This window comes from Thamnophis elegans, chromosome Z (assembly GCF_009769535.1).
Source record: "Thamnophis elegans isolate rThaEle1 chromosome Z, rThaEle1.pri, whole genome shotgun sequence".
In the NCBI taxonomy this organism is placed as follows: domain Eukaryota; kingdom Metazoa; phylum Chordata; class Lepidosauria; order Squamata; family Colubridae; genus Thamnophis; species Thamnophis elegans.
This window is the reverse complement of record NC_045558.1, coordinates 38,195,816-38,211,744: the sequence shown is the minus strand read 5'-3', so window position 1 is coordinate 38,211,744 and position 15,929 is coordinate 38,195,816. Positions and strand designations below refer to the sequence as shown.

The following is a 15,929-nucleotide window of genomic DNA, read 5'->3' as shown; positions in this document are numbered from 1 at the left end:
AATGAATTCAGGATGTGTCTTTCTCAAATAATAATTTTACAAACCTGTGTAGCGAGTTTCCATTAGCTAGGCTGATGCTGAAGCAATTGACATGCTTATGTTGGATGGCATCATCAAACACTTTAATAATAAAGCTTTCTAGAATATATTAGACACAGTATATATCTGCAAATTGGGAAGGTTCAAGGTGGCTTACATTATAAACCCAATAAAAACTAGCAACAAGAATACCAGAGTTACACAAAGGAAATGAAATGATAGGAAATTATCAAAGAATTCCTTAGATTAATCAGGTTGTTATCATTATCCAATATATGGTCTAATAGTTTGATTCATTTTGATCTTCTTCTCTCTGCCCATTAGAGAGGGAATTATACTAACAGTTAATACTTTTTAATAGAAAGTGAAGATAAAGAGCTGTCATATTTGCAACTAACACATGGTTAAAACAGTATCATTCTCTGTCTACCAGCAGTTATCATGTTGTTTTGGCAGCAGGAAGGAATCTGTGGTTTTTCTTGACTTATTCTTCTTTATTTAAACTACCAGAAATAACTCAAAAATGACAGAATGCTCAGTCTATAAATAATCATTCCGGTGTAGAGTTATATTAGGAGGTAACTCAGATGGTATGATAACGCCTAACTGACTAATCTTAGACCTGTAACACCATAAGATAAAAATAAACTATACTAAGAATAACTGACCAAGGGGAGTCAGCCTGTTCCACAGAAAATGATGCTTTAGATTAGTATCTAACAGAACAATTTATATTATTAATCCATCTAAACTTTTCTTCTAGAAAAATGGAATAAAGTGAAATAATGAAAAAAAATCAATATAACAAAACTATGAAATAGTTTCAAGTCATCTAAATAATTAAGTGATAGTTACTAATCAACATGACAATTATATTTTTCTGTTAATAAAACTTCCTAAATTTCATGTTGATTGTGTAGAGGAAATAATTCTTGTTCTTTATCAAATCCAGAAAAAAATGGAGCATCTCTCTTTACTCAATTCATTCACTTAATTTTATTAAATTCCCAGTTATTCATGGTCAAATGGCAAATTAGTGAACATATCATTGAGTATCATTGAGTATCATTGAGTAAAATCCATATTGATATAACCTGTATGCAGATAATACACTTTATATTTCTTTAAAAAGTATGTACATTTATATCTCTATCATCACATACAATCAATTACATATAATTAAAATGAACAAAATATTAATAATTAACCCAAGCATTATATCAACAATGGTAGGATATTTTTCATATAATAATTTTTGCTGCATGTTAGTCATTCAATAGATTTACCAGATTAAATATTAATATTTATTGAATCCAATATTAAATACAAATTATTCCTCAGAAAGAGAACATTATCCACTATTTCATAAAATTAGACATATTTTACAGGTGAAAAAACAAACTGGGGTGATTTGTTGTAAATTTTTGGTTTGGTAAGAAATATCATTTATCTCAAGCAAAAAATGGTTAATACAGTTAAAATATTTCTTTTTAGTAACAAGAACCACTTTTGTAAATTAAAATACCTATAAGTATAGGGTTGTTGTTAATTTTAAAAGAAAATACAAAGTATTTGTGGGCGGGGGTATTTGTGAGGGGAGGATAATATACTTTCCCTTCTGCAACTAACAAACAGCAATTCCCTACTGAATCTTGACTGTTAATTACCGGTATTAATAAATATTTTTGTATTATTTGTATATTTTATATTCCACTTCTATACTTATACTTTTCAATTTAATAGTGACTATCAGGATGACTATATTCTAGTCTTGGAAAGTGAATTTATTTGTCTATATACTTAAGTCATTATATGATGTCTAAAATGAAGATGTGGTTACTTGGAAGAACTGATGAGTCCATAAAGGTAATAAGCAAAACTCTAAAACATAATATTAGTTAAGGTGAGGAGAATTGTGTAAAAACATAGTCTGCAAGTTGCCATCACAACATTTTATCTCAAAATGAACCCAGATAACAATAATAGCTTCTTACCATAAACTCAAACAATATTTCTTTTTAAATATTTTATACATACATCAAAAATTAGCTGAATCCACAAATCCGATAGATCCCTTCTCCCACTAACCTTTAATTAGGTATAAATTAGCCATTATCTAATACATTGTATATAAATTACAATTTATATCTAATACATTGTATATAAAGTATAATTGCAATTTACTATAATATATATTGATTGATATCCAATATTAATATTCATAAATGCGGTGCAGCAGGAAAAAATGACCATATTCTCTTTCCATGTATCTCTAGAAAACTGTTTACCAGTTTTGAGGTGAATAAGTAAAATGTTAACCACAATTTACATATTTTCAAGCAATATATTTTAATTATTGCTATTCAATACTTCATGTGGTTTACGGTAGGAAAAGAATTAAAGTATAATTATTTTGATGCTACTTCATATCTTTAATTTATTAAAATGATGCAAGTATATAATTTAAGACTGTAAACCATCCAGTTACCCTGTGCTAAGATGTGTATCCAATAAATTTTACAAATAGATATAACTAACTACTGTGTTTCCCCAAAAACTGAGACAGGGTCTTATTTTCTTTTGACCCCCCCCCCCCCCCAAAGAAGCACTTGGCCTTATTTTCTGGGAGATCTTATTATTTTTGAGGTGCAGGAGGTGGTGAGTGTGGTCACCTTATGGCTGCTCCTGTGTTGCAATATTTTCGGGGAGGGCTTATTTTCAGGGAAGGACTTATTTTAGCGCATGCGCTCAAAAGTTTGATTGGCCTTATTATCGGGGGAGGTCTTATTTTCAGGGAAACAGGGGGGGTAAGAAAATACTGATTATAGGAAAATGGACTTTTATTGGTGACTAGTACAAAGTCGTATCTCTAGTTGCATGACATAAAACAGGCAGATACTCAACACTGTTTCCTCTTAAAGCATTTATGTACAGATATGGGTCAAAATATCACCCTTTTGTTATAAAAGTCACAGTACTATTAAGTGTATATAGAGTCAGGAAATGTATTCCTAGAAATGTAAACAGCTTTAAGTGATTTCCATATTAAATTGGAGGGCTTTGGAGCCCAGATGAATGGGTTGAGTGTAGCTAAATATACTGGAAAGTTAAACGTTTTTAAAGTTAATCTACTGGACTAATGGGTATCATTTATGTAATATTTAATAATTTATATTTAATATTTAATATCATCACATGGTAAATTTTCAGTATTATTTTGCTTTGTTTAAAAAATAATAATCTGAAGAGCCAACGATTCTTCAGTCCTATTCTGTTTCACTGGCTACTTTTTGGAAAAGTGATATCCACATTGAAAAGTTGTTTTATTATGTTTGGAGGAAGTCCACAGAGAGAAATTAATTTATAAAACCTCATTTCATATATGTTATTATCAGGCACTTTCCCCTGAATTTCTAGTTCAGTGTTGGATTGGACTGAAGGATGCTATCTATTTAGTGGATAAATAAACTCTGGATAAAATTAAAGTTAATTTGTATGTGAAAAGCTTTTTTACTTATTGAAGAAAATTTATAAGGCCACCCAACCCACCCTTAGTAACTCCAAGCATTAACAAAGATAAAACCTAATATGAAATAAGTAAAATAATAACACACACACACACACACACACACACCAGCAACAACAACCAACCCATCAAATAAGCCACTTAATGGCCTCCATCACACTCTGGGTTTCCCAGATGCTTTGGCAAAACCAGGTCTTCAGGGCTTTGTGAGAGTCTAATCTTATTCCCACAAGAATAATGTTTTATAAGGAAGTGGCCACTATGGAGAAAGCCCTCCTTCTTGATCCCATTAGATGCACCTCCTTAAAGATGGAGGATCCCTAACATTCCCTGCTCTGGTGCGATGAGTAGATGTAACCAAGAAAGGACAATCCTTCAAATAACCTGGTCCCATGCAATGTAGTTTTAAAGCATGAGCTTATATTTTTCTAGCACAAATCTAGTTGTTCCATTTATTTATTTATTTATTTTTGTACTTCTAAGTCATTTTCTTTCAGTATTGCTTTTTTGTATCTCACTTAATTGATAATCCTTGAATCCTTTGGTCTCCCTTAAAATTGCCTTGTATAACGTTCAATGAATTCTGTCTTCCTTACATAATATCTCTGTACAACTGCTTTTCAGCGGTTCAAATCTCACTGGCTCAGGGTTGACTCAGCCTTCCATCCTTCCGAGGTGGGTAAAATGAGGACCCAGATTGTTGGGGGCAATATGCTGACTCTCTGTAAACCGCTTAGAGAGGGCTGAAAGCCCTATGAAGCGGTATATAAGTCTACTGCTATTGCTATTTATATAAACATGCAACACAGGTAGTCCTTGTTTAGTGACAACAATTGGGACTTGCAACTCAATCATTAAGTAAAATGTTTGGTAAGTGAAAGTGTGACTATACTTACAATCTCACTTTAGCTTTCCTTTGCTTGTGAAAGTTGTAAATGTGAGGACTATTCGCAAAGTTATTTAATGGCTAAACAAATCAATTGTTAAATAAGGACTAATGATAATTGGCAAAAGCAGAAAAACATGTAAATTTTATACCTACATACATAACAAAACTGTACGATTACAGTTTTCCCAATATTTATCACAGGTACCCTTGATAACTCAGAATCCTTTTAAAATTTATTCTATAAAACATATTCTCCAATATAGGAATAATATATTTAAATTTATAATAGAATATTTAAATTCATTATATCCAATTCAGACTGATTTGAAAATACAAATCATATGACTTTAATCATACAGGTAGTCTTTGATTTAAAACTATTTGTTTAGTGATTGCTCAGTTATTAAACTTCTGAAAAAAGTCACTTATGATCTTTCATACTTATGACCATGCAGCATCCCCATAGTCATGTGATTAAAATTTGGACACTTGGCAACCGGCATGTATTTATGATGGTTACAGTGTCCTGAAGTCATGTGATCACCTTTTATGACTTTCTGATAAGAAAAGTCAGTGGAGAAGCCAGATACACTTAACAACCATGTTACTAACTTAACTTAACAACTACATGGATTCATTTAACAACTGTGGCAAGAAAGGTGATAAAATGTAGCAAAACGTACTTAACAATTGAAAGAAATTTTGAGTTCAATTAACCTGTATGTTGTTTTTTTAATTGTTTTCCCCACTCCCTGGTTTTGGTACCATGATAATAAGTGTTGAAACTAGAGCTGCCACTGTTACCTACAATATTTTAAATCAGAATTTGATGCTTGTAATTTTTAACAGTGTGCATCTTCTGCCAATGTATTTCAAAATAAATATTCTCAGCAGGTAATCTGCTAAAAAGAATACATTTAGACATAAGTTAGCATAAAATGTGGAAGAAAACATAAATTGACAAATATTTTGAAGTGGGTAGGTCTAATGGTGAACACCCAAGCCATCTAATGTTGCTATATTTTACACTCTGAATTCTCTATTGCAAACTACTAAAAAGAGTGGTTGTATAAATAAAAGATACCTTCATCAGGACCTAAAGATCAACCGAGAAGAGAGAGAAAGTCTGAGATAGAACAGCAAATAGATTTGAAAGGAATGCAGCTGTCAAAAAAGCCAACACAGTTCTAGGCTGCATAAACAGAGGGACAGAATCAAGATCATGTGAAGGGTTAATACCACTTTATAAATGCCTTGTGAAGCCACACTTGGAATACTGCATTCAGTTTTTGTCGCCACAATGTAGAAAAGATGTGGAGACTCTAGAAAGAGTGCAGCGAAGAGCAACAAAGATGATTAGGGGATTGGAGACTAAAACATATGAAGAATGGTTGCAAGAACTGGGTATGTCTAGTTTAATGAAAAGAAGAACTAGGGAAGACATGATAGCAGTGTTCCAATATCTCAGGCGTTGCCACAAAGAAGAGGGAGTCAAACTATTCTCCAGGGCACCTGAGGGTAGAACAAGTAGCAATGGGTGGAAACTAATCAAGGAGAGAAGCAACTTAGAAATGAGGAGAAATTTCCTGACAGTTAGAACAATTAATCAGTGGAACAGCTTGCCTCCAAAAATTGTGAATGCCCCAACACTGGAAGTCTTTAAGAAGATGTTGGATAGCCATTTGTCTGAAACGGTATAGGGTTTCCTGACTAGGCAAGGGGTTGGACTAGAAGACCTCCAAGGTCCCTTCCAACTCTGCTATTGCATTTGTATTTGTATTTGTAATGTGTGAAGTTTGCATGGGAAGAGACAAGCAAAATAAGATTAAGAAGCATTTTAAAAAATATTTCTATAATGACACTGAAATCAGATTCTGTGGCATAGTTCTTCGTTCACTGATGTTGATGTTGATCCTTGCAAGATCTAAAATCTGTGTAGGGGTCCAAAGAGGGTCCAAAGACCCACTTTGAAGCAGTAGTTCAGTGCAGCAGAAGTCAGTGCTGGTATGTGTTTCTGTGGTATGGAGTTTCTGAAATGGCAAGGTAATCAAGCTGGTTTCAGCGTTCCAAATATCATCCAGAATTAAATCAGAGTTCAAGGCATAGCTTTCATCAAAGTTCCAATTTAATAAGAGAGACATTATTAAGTAAGCTCCCCATTGGGAGAGCATTCAGCGAAGTGTTGTGAAAGTTGTATTGGGGAACACATAAACCAGCATTCAGAGACACTGCTTTTACTTTTGTGGAAATAGAGGTATCACAGTCCATCAAACAGTCCAAGTCATATACAGATAAGACAGTCAGTCATCAATGTCTTTCAGTTAAGGGATAATCCAAATAACATAGTCCAGTATCATATAATCAGTTCAGTAATCGAAGTTTGCTAGCAGTTGCAAAACTTACAATAGCTCACGGCACTCAGATCAGATTAGCCAGCATCTAACAAACTGAGAGCTAACAATCATCCTGGCTTCCTCTTATGGCCGATTGAGGAAAAACAGCAACCAGTCACATTTTACAATACAATTTAAAGAAACAGGTATAGAATTGTTACATGATTTATATATTGCCAACCCAACTGTTAGAATTATATTCCTAACATTCTCCCCTTTGGGTAGGACAATATATAAATCTTACAATCTTAAACTGTATTCCTCGCAACAACGTTTATGCCTTGGGCCTTAGTAAAATGATCTGCGAAATTGTCTTCAGACATACAATACTCCAGTGAAACTAATTTACTATTCATACTTTGCCGTACATTCAGATATTTTATATCAGTGTCTTTTGACCTAGTTTTTACAGCAAGATTGGATGCCATCTGAATTGCTGCTTGATTGTCCTCATTAACGACAATAGGCTCTCGTATGTTAATTCCCATATCCAGCAAGAGTTGTTTATAACACACTAAATCTGTACATAATAATGACAAACATGAGAACTCAGCCTCCATAGTCAATAGACTTAAATGTTTTTGTCTAATAGACCGCCATCCAATTTTCCCAGGAATACAACAAACTCCGATATTGATTTCCGTGTAGACACATCTGTAGCAAAACTTGCATCAGCATATGCAGTCAAGCTCAGATCATCTTTAGGTTCTAAATACAATGCATAATGCGTCATTTGCTTAAGATATCTTAATATCCTCTTAGCAGCTTGCCAGTACCTTTATATATTATATTCCTAACAGATATGTTGGTACAAACTGTGAAAACCCGAATCTGAAAGCTTCCTGGGTTTCCACCCAGTTGAAATTTCAAACCCTTGCCCCCACACCCAAGTCCATCTCATGGTCCAATGTTCCTCTGCCATGCTGGCATTTCCACCCATCTAGTTCTGGTCAGGTGCAGAGTTGTGGAGACAAAAGATGACCTTGGGCTTCTGGAAAGAAATGTTTTATTATGACAACAACACATTCTGCTCCTTACTATTCCCCCTCCCTATTCCCCACTAATGAAAGAGCATAGAAAAATAGTAGTATTTTGGGGAGTATTGTTGACAAGGATGGCTGTGTTTATTGCTCAATGTTATATGGCCCCGGTTATGCACAGTATATATGTGACTGTATGAAATGAAAATGAAAATAAAACATATTTACAGAGAAAAATAATAGAGAATGTGGCATGCCAAAGATCCTAAAAGGAATATGACTGCAGCCTGACAGCTGGATGATTTGGCCTTTTGGATTGTGGGATGAATTGATGGAGATAAGTGGCAGATCAGCAGATGTGAAGCACTAGTTTAAGGTACCACCACTTGGCTGATGATTTGGCAGTACTGAATTATTGACAGAATTGTCACTATGACTAATTGGAATGGTTTCTCAATTTCAATCTGAGAGATGGCGGTAATAGTAATCCAGGATGCTAACCGCTAGTACACTGTAGAATGAAAGCACTCAGGTTAATGGTGCTAAAGAAGTTATGACTGTTATGAAGGAGTTATGAAGAAGCAGACTGGGGATATACTGAACTGTGTTTTCCAAATGCTGCAAGGTTTGTCTTCCTGAACCATTTGGAATTGTTCCTGATGTTCTGATGCATGATTCAACTGAGGCCTTAGTTGGCACTTCAAATAAGGGGACTTAATCTTGGATCACATCGTGCCTATATGGATTCTTTGTTTACATTTTCAGAAAGCTCCTTGATTTTTTTGGAGACAAAGTGATAAAAGCAACATCTAGAGAATCATTGGAGGAAAACAAACAGCAAATACAACTGAGCATAGTTAAAGGTCTATATTAAGAATTACATTGTGGTAATTAGAGTAGCAACTTATAATTATTTTTCTATTCTTATCACGTCTACAGATAGCCAGGTAAAGGTGATCTAGCTGATCTAGGTGACCTATTTCTCCTGGGCAGGGATGAGCTGGAGGAAAATTATAGAACCACTGAAAAGATTATGCAAGGCAACTGTGATATAAAGTCACGTGAATATGCTCTGACTTGGAATCTGGATGTGCAGATTAACTGGAGTTGAGTAAGACACAGTCTAGAATTATTATCCAGGAAGCATTTGAGTCCAAGTGTCTTGCACAATTCCTTCTTGTATGTCAATTGTCTCATACAGTCATTTATATCTTGATTACTTAAACTATTGCAGTGTACTCTACATGGGATTGTTTTTGAATAATATTTGAAGCTATAATTTATCCAGAATGCAATGGCACAACTAATGTGCTAATATGCTGCCTCTTTCCCCCCCACACAAATGTATATACACCAAGAGTTCTACAGGTGCTTATTCAAATGCACCAAATAGATCCTCAGAAAGCATCTCCATTGCACAGGTCTGGTTTCCAAGTTCAGCATGGCAAGAATCAATGGCTAACTGAGTCCAACTGGCACATACAAAGTCCAGGAAAGCACTTCACAATTCAAATGGGTCAGGATACACAGCACAAGCTATATTATATCATTCTGTGAATTGTAGGCCCAAAATATGTGAAAGTACTAAACTGGAGAGTTTAGTTAACACCAGTTAACAGCTATTCTCCATGATGTTAAATATATGAATGTGAATTTGATAGAGATCAATACATTTTTTTGGTTTACTGCTCTATACATCAATTTTTAGATCCAACCAGGAAAACATTGTTTTTTTTCCTACTGATGGAACTGGTCTAGGAATTTTTAGATGTGTAATGAATCGAAACAGATTTGCTGTTCTTTGGTGCCTTCAATTTAATAATCCAGATGACCGAAAGGATCCCTCCGCCCCGATTGCAGAAATTTTTGCACAATTTATAAAAAAAATTCCAGGAGGCTTATATGATTGGGACGTCAGCCACCATTGATGAGATGTTAATTGGATTTTGTGGGAGATGCAAATTCAAAATGTATCTTCCACTAAAACCTGATAAATATGAGCTAAAGTTCTGATGCCTTACAGTTTCTTGCAATAGCTATTTTTTAATGGTTATTTATATTTAGGCAAGAATTCAGATGGACGATCTTTATCAGAGAAGGACCGCAAATTTTCCAAACTTAATGTGTATTGGGATTAGCCAAACATCTATTTTGTACTAATAGAAATATATAACTGGTTTAGTTCGATTGAAATAGTTCACAAATTAAGAGACAGAGATTTGACTTATGTAGGGACTCCAGAGAAAAATAAACCTGAAATTTCTCCTTCATTTCTTCCACATTGAAGGAAAGCTGTTGGCTCTTCCATGTATGGATTTACAAAATAAATAACCTTCTTGTCATATGTTTTGAAGGAAAATCATACAGTATGTTTAGTATCCTTCATGAATCATAATGAATATACCAATCCCGATAGCAACAAACCTGAAATTATTATTTACTAGAACAGTAAAAAAGGAGGTGTTGATTCATTGGACCAAAAGTATATTCTAGTGGGAGGCATACCAGAATATGGCCTATGGCAATATTTTTCAGAATATTGGATATTAGTTTAATAATTATTTCATCCTTTACAATTGCAACATTATGGTAACACCAATAAGAAGATAACCAGGCTTAACTTTGTCAAACAATTAGCAAAATCATTGGTTAGAAATGAAATGATGAGAAGACTGGATAAAAAAATACCGAGAGAGCTGAAGGTTTCAATTTGAAAAATTCTGCAAGTAGAAGAAATGTCACAAGACAAACATTTAGATAAAATTGAAAAAAGAAAAACATGGGTTCTGTATGATCCAAAGTTAAAAAGAAAAACTTTTCATTTGTGTTATATGTGTAAAAAAACAATATGTCATGAATGCTGTAAGACTGAAAACATTGCTGTAAATAACTAAGTAACTAATTATTTATTATTATAATATATTTGTTTCTCAATTTATAAAATGTGTTTTGATCAATAAATGAAAAATTTAACTGTACAAAGTAAATTTAACAACATATCTCACATTTAATTTTTAAAGATTAAGAAAATTGTATGAGCAATCATTATGACTTCATGTCTAATAGCATAGCCGAAATACCGTGTTTCCCCCAAAATAAGACAGGGCCTTATTTTCTTCTGGCAGTGGCCACTCTGGGCGTACGCTCTATGGTTGTGGGCCAGCTGCCAGCAGAGAGTACTCCTAGAGCGTACAACCAGAGCGGCCACTGCCGGAAGACTCGGCAGCCTACTTTCGTGGTTTGGAAGCCACCAAAAAAGCCATGGGGTGGCAGCAGCAGAGGCAGCAGTGGCAGCAGTGATGCCCTGGTTCTGTAGGGAGAGCTGGGCCAGGGCATTGTGAGTCTGGGAGGCACACGAGCAGGGAGCGGAACAGCCACTTGCTCAACCCTTCTCTCCAGCCGTGCAGAGTGCCATTCACTGGCATTTCAAAGGTGCCAAGCTGCGGGAGCTGGGCAGCGGCAAACAGGCACTCACTCGGCTTGGCAATACCCCTAGATCAGTGAATGGCACTGTGCCCAGATGGAAAGGGGGTTTGCAGGGTGGCTGCTCGTGAGCGTGGTCGCTTCATGGCTACTGTGTTGCGCTACTGCGACAGCGCAACACAGCTGTTTGCCCCTGAGGCTGTGCCCAGCTTTTTGGGAGCCCACTCACAAGAGAGCAGCCACCCGGCAACCCCTCTCTCCAGCTGGACACAGTCAGTATCTCGAAGGCGCCAAGCAATGAAAGCACCTTTGCCCCCATCCTGGTTCCTGCAGATTGGCACCTTCGGGATACCACTAGGTTGGTAAGTGGCACTTCACCTGGCCGGAACCGGAGTTGTCCAGGGGGCTTATTTTCGGGGGAGGCTCTATATTTTTGCCCACCCGAAAAATGTGGCATGGCCTTAGTTTCAGGACATGTCAAATTTTCGGGGAAATACGGTAGTACGTTTGTTGTTAAGTATGTAATTATTAATTAAAATAATTCAAAACAGAGTCAACTACATATAAATTGTCCATATAGTCAGGCTCGCACCATAGGAAATACTGTTAGTCATGCTGATGATCATGCTTGTGATTGAATAGTTATATATTGAATTAATTACAAACCCATTAAATTATTTACTATAAACATGACATCAGCGATTTTAATGGAATGAAAGAGCTTATAATAAAAGCTCCAAATAATATCTCATGCTACTACTCTTTTGCTACACTATTGCCTTTCCAGGATCTCTACTATAGATACTTTATTTTACTTGAATTCCTTTCTGTGACTCATCAGCTAACATTTCATCATTTTTCTATTTAATAAATCATTTAAAACATTTTTATTCAAATGGCTATTAGAGATTTCATAATCTCTACTAATCTCTACTAATGTTTTGGAAAAGGAAAAATGAGTTGACTCTTAAGACATGTAAATGGTAGTCTGAAGTTTTATAGCTCTACATGTCCCAAAACTGCTTTTTCAAAAAGGCAATTGGAGTTTCTTGATTTTTTTCCTTTCAAAATGTTTCACCCCTCATCCAAGAAGCTTGTTCAAAATTTAAGTTGTTTTAAAAGGACCTTTTCAACAACCATGACCTGGATGATCAAGAATCTAAATAGTGATATACCTGTATAGATTATTTCTGTTGATACTTTAATTATTAAGGTGGTGTAACTTTAACCATTAAGAAGGAATATCATCAGACACTGCTGGCCATATCTTTTGAGTTTAAGAAAATCACACCTGTCCAAAATCTTACATCTGTACAGGAACTATAGTGTAAGCCTGTGCTTCAATGAGAAATTTGACCCGCTGAATTCAATACGCTCAGTCTTATAGTCTATGACTATACATAGTAGATAAACAGAATATGAAATTCTCCACAAGTCCAAAATAGCTTAATAAAGAAAGTCACATGACCATACAAAATTTCTTCACATAACGCTAGCTCTATTGGCCAAGAAAAAGAGATGAGCACTGCACCCTAGATTCGGACGTGATTGGATAGGGAAATCTTTACTTTTATATATTATTATTTTAAGAGTTAATTACTAATTGCAATTCTTTCAAGACTTTTGAAGAGTTCAGATGTACATTTAATGTATCTCGGTAGTAATACATTATTTTTTATACTCATTCCTTTCTCCTTTCCCAAAAGAATTATTGTGGAACCAGATTAACTTGAATACTTTTCACTTAGCCAGAGATCAAAAGCCCTCAAAAAAAAGTGTAAGAAGTAGAAAACATGACTTTTTCTAGTATGGAAAAAGTAATAGAAAAATTCAACTGGCATTATTTTCTCTTTTTTTTAAGAATGTGTAAAAATTAAATCATTCTCAAAAACAAAATTAAAAGGGAGGGAGAACACATTCACAATTCCTAAGAAACCTTGTTTCTTATTGTTCTATTTTAACTTTTCTATAAAGGTATAATTCTCTATGTTTTACCACATAAACCAGCAAAAGTAACAGAATACCAAATGTCATACATTTTAAATCCTGTAAAGATCAATAGGTGTACTGGAAAGCTAAATATCACAGTAGGTAAACTGTCAATCAATTTTTTTAATCTCAAAAATCTTTATAAATGACTTGAAGATATAAGCAAATATTTCAAATGAAGAAGGTGGAGAGAATTTAAAATGACAAACTAGAGAAATTAGGATTAAAATAATCTCATTACAATTTTGGAAATACCTACAAACTCCATAACACTTATTGTTTTTTAAAGGACTGGAAAACACATAAAATAATTGCTCCAAGATCATATCACCTTGATGATTTTTACAAAACATCTAAGCAGAATATAAATTTGAAGCTGCCATAAAAGTTAGCCAGGCGGGGTGGGGGATGGGAGCTTTAGCCATTTGGTAACTGCATTTTTAAAACACCTGTTTTAAAACACTTGCAGTGACTCATTGCCAACTAATTTTCCCATTCAATTTTCCCAAGTATGTTTCAAGTCCTAGAAATGAACTCAAATGTAGTGCAAATCAAGGCATTCAAAAACATCACTATAGAATACAAAAAAACATATTAGCAGAAATCATACAAATTTTTCAGCAACAATATTACAGTGGGAACATGCATCCAGGACATCAATAACTTGCACCTTCTGAGTTGGTATAGCTGTTCATTGGTAAAATCAACCCTAAGCAATATTTTAACAGATTTTCTAGTTGCAACAAGGATATAATCCTCTTCAGGAAAACAAAAATTTAAATTTGTGGCTAAGAACTGCTACCTTAAGAACTCATTGATTTGGATAGTAAAGTATGTTTGGAGTAGCTCAGCCTGTAGGGCTTTATTTCAAGCAGACAAGCTGCTAGGTAGGTTTACTATTATAACCTGTAATGGTTTCCCAAACCAAAAACAACAGAAATTCCCAAAATGATATGACATTCAATCTACAAAATATTAGAACAAAATGTTGGAAAGAATGGAACTAATAAGAAACTAAACATAAGAGATGACAAATCCATCTCTCAGCAATGTTATTAATATTTCATATCTTTATTTTTTAGATAAATTACTCTGCATTTCCTACCTGAGTTGATCATGCTGTGCATTCTTTGCTGAGCCAAGAGCTGATCACGTCTTGAAACTCCATCTGAGGAAAAACAATTCACTCTCATAAATTGTCTGCAACATATTCCAATCAGTCTGCAGTGCAGCTACATGAAAGATTCATCACCAATCGTACAGGGATGTTGGAAACAAACCTTTCTGAGGGATTTAAACAATATTCATAGTACAAATTGCCAAAATGAATATATACACTATGAACTACTTTCATACAGACAGATTTCTAAGTTATCAATCCAGTTCAATTTATAATGAAATCCAGTTCTAATACAATTCACTGTGTGTATGTGTTTGCATGTATGTATATGTGTGCATGTATGTGTGTATCAAATGAGAGAAAATATATGATGTACCTTAGTTGTGTTCTGCATTCAAAGAGCAGGTGGAAGAAAGATAAATTTCTCTTTCAATTTATTCTTGGGAATCGAATGAGAGAAACAAAGCCACTGAAATTCAAAGACTAGCAGACATTTTCTAGGGATTGTATTCCCTATGGATTTCAGTTTCAATTACTCTCAACCCTGGCACATGTCATTATCCTTAGAGTCCAATGCTTCCTCTTCCTCCTCCTGTTCTGTCTTTGCCTTTCTGCCTGCCTCTCTTCCTCTACTTGGCAAAATTGGCTGGAGCTAGTGAGTGCTCATTTGCATACAGATCAACAACAGCAGAGCCCTCAGGCAACAGAAATAGAACAATGGCTGGTCTGAGCCAAAAATAGGTCAAGCGTGGCCTGATGATCGGAGCCTTCATGAATGCATTTAAAAATATTTCAGCAAACCCAGCTGGCCGGTCTCCGTCTTAAAAAGCTGCAGGTCTCCAATGTAATCCCTCAGAAGCAATTCTTTGTCCCACTGCCAAACCTGCATGCATCTCTCTCTCTCTCTCTCCCCCTCCCCCCTCTCCTCTTTATGTTCTCTCTCTATTTGCATGTATGTTTACATTTTTAAATCTGTTTATGCATGTGATGGAGAGAGATCAGTATTTTAATTTCAGCCAATGACTCTCTTTGGTGGATAGTAAACTGGATTGCCAATGAGTACAAGGGAAATAGACCTGTGTAAGTTCAGAAATAACACTGTGGAAGCTTCTACTCATGCTGTGGTTTTTGCTTCACCATCACACAACAAACCTGAATGTTCTATTTTTGTTTGCTGTTTCTCCTGCTTTATTGCAGAGAGTTGGCTGGCTGGAGCAATGCTATTATCACATATTTTGGGCATTGACAGACATCAGAGCTTCCTAAGGGTCCCACTGCTTTATACATTTTGAATAAACTAATGATATTAATGGTTCGTGCTTATTTCAAAGCATGGATGCTTTGGAAAATTGCTATGTAGAAATTATGGCTCTTTGTTCTTGGAAACTCTCAATTCAGCAATATTTGTTCTTCTTTATTAATCTGCAGACTTGATTACTGGATCATTGTTTTACTATGTGACCCATATCCATTTTGGTAACAACTTCCATAAATGTCTTAAAATTATATTGTTTGCTGGTGAGTCAGATAGTATGTATGACTCCAAAAAGATTGAATAAATCTCTTCATC

At 34.9% G+C, this 15,929-nt stretch overlaps 1 protein-coding gene across 1 annotated transcript in view; it reads right to left on the bottom strand.

Moving 5' to 3' along the window:
* The window catches only part of HDAC9 (histone deacetylase 9), a 102,732-nt gene extending 88,308 nt beyond the window's left edge, over positions 1 to 14,424 (bottom strand). Inside the window, exon 1 of the mRNA XM_032236996.1 lies at positions 14,345 to 14,424. Within this exon, the coding sequence (XP_032092887.1) occupies positions 14,345 to 14,366 (22 nt within the window). The 5' untranslated portion in view covers positions 14,367 to 14,424. The remainder of the gene's footprint in view (positions 1 to 14,344) is intronic.
* Positions 14,425 to 15,929: the final 1,505 nt, after the last annotated feature.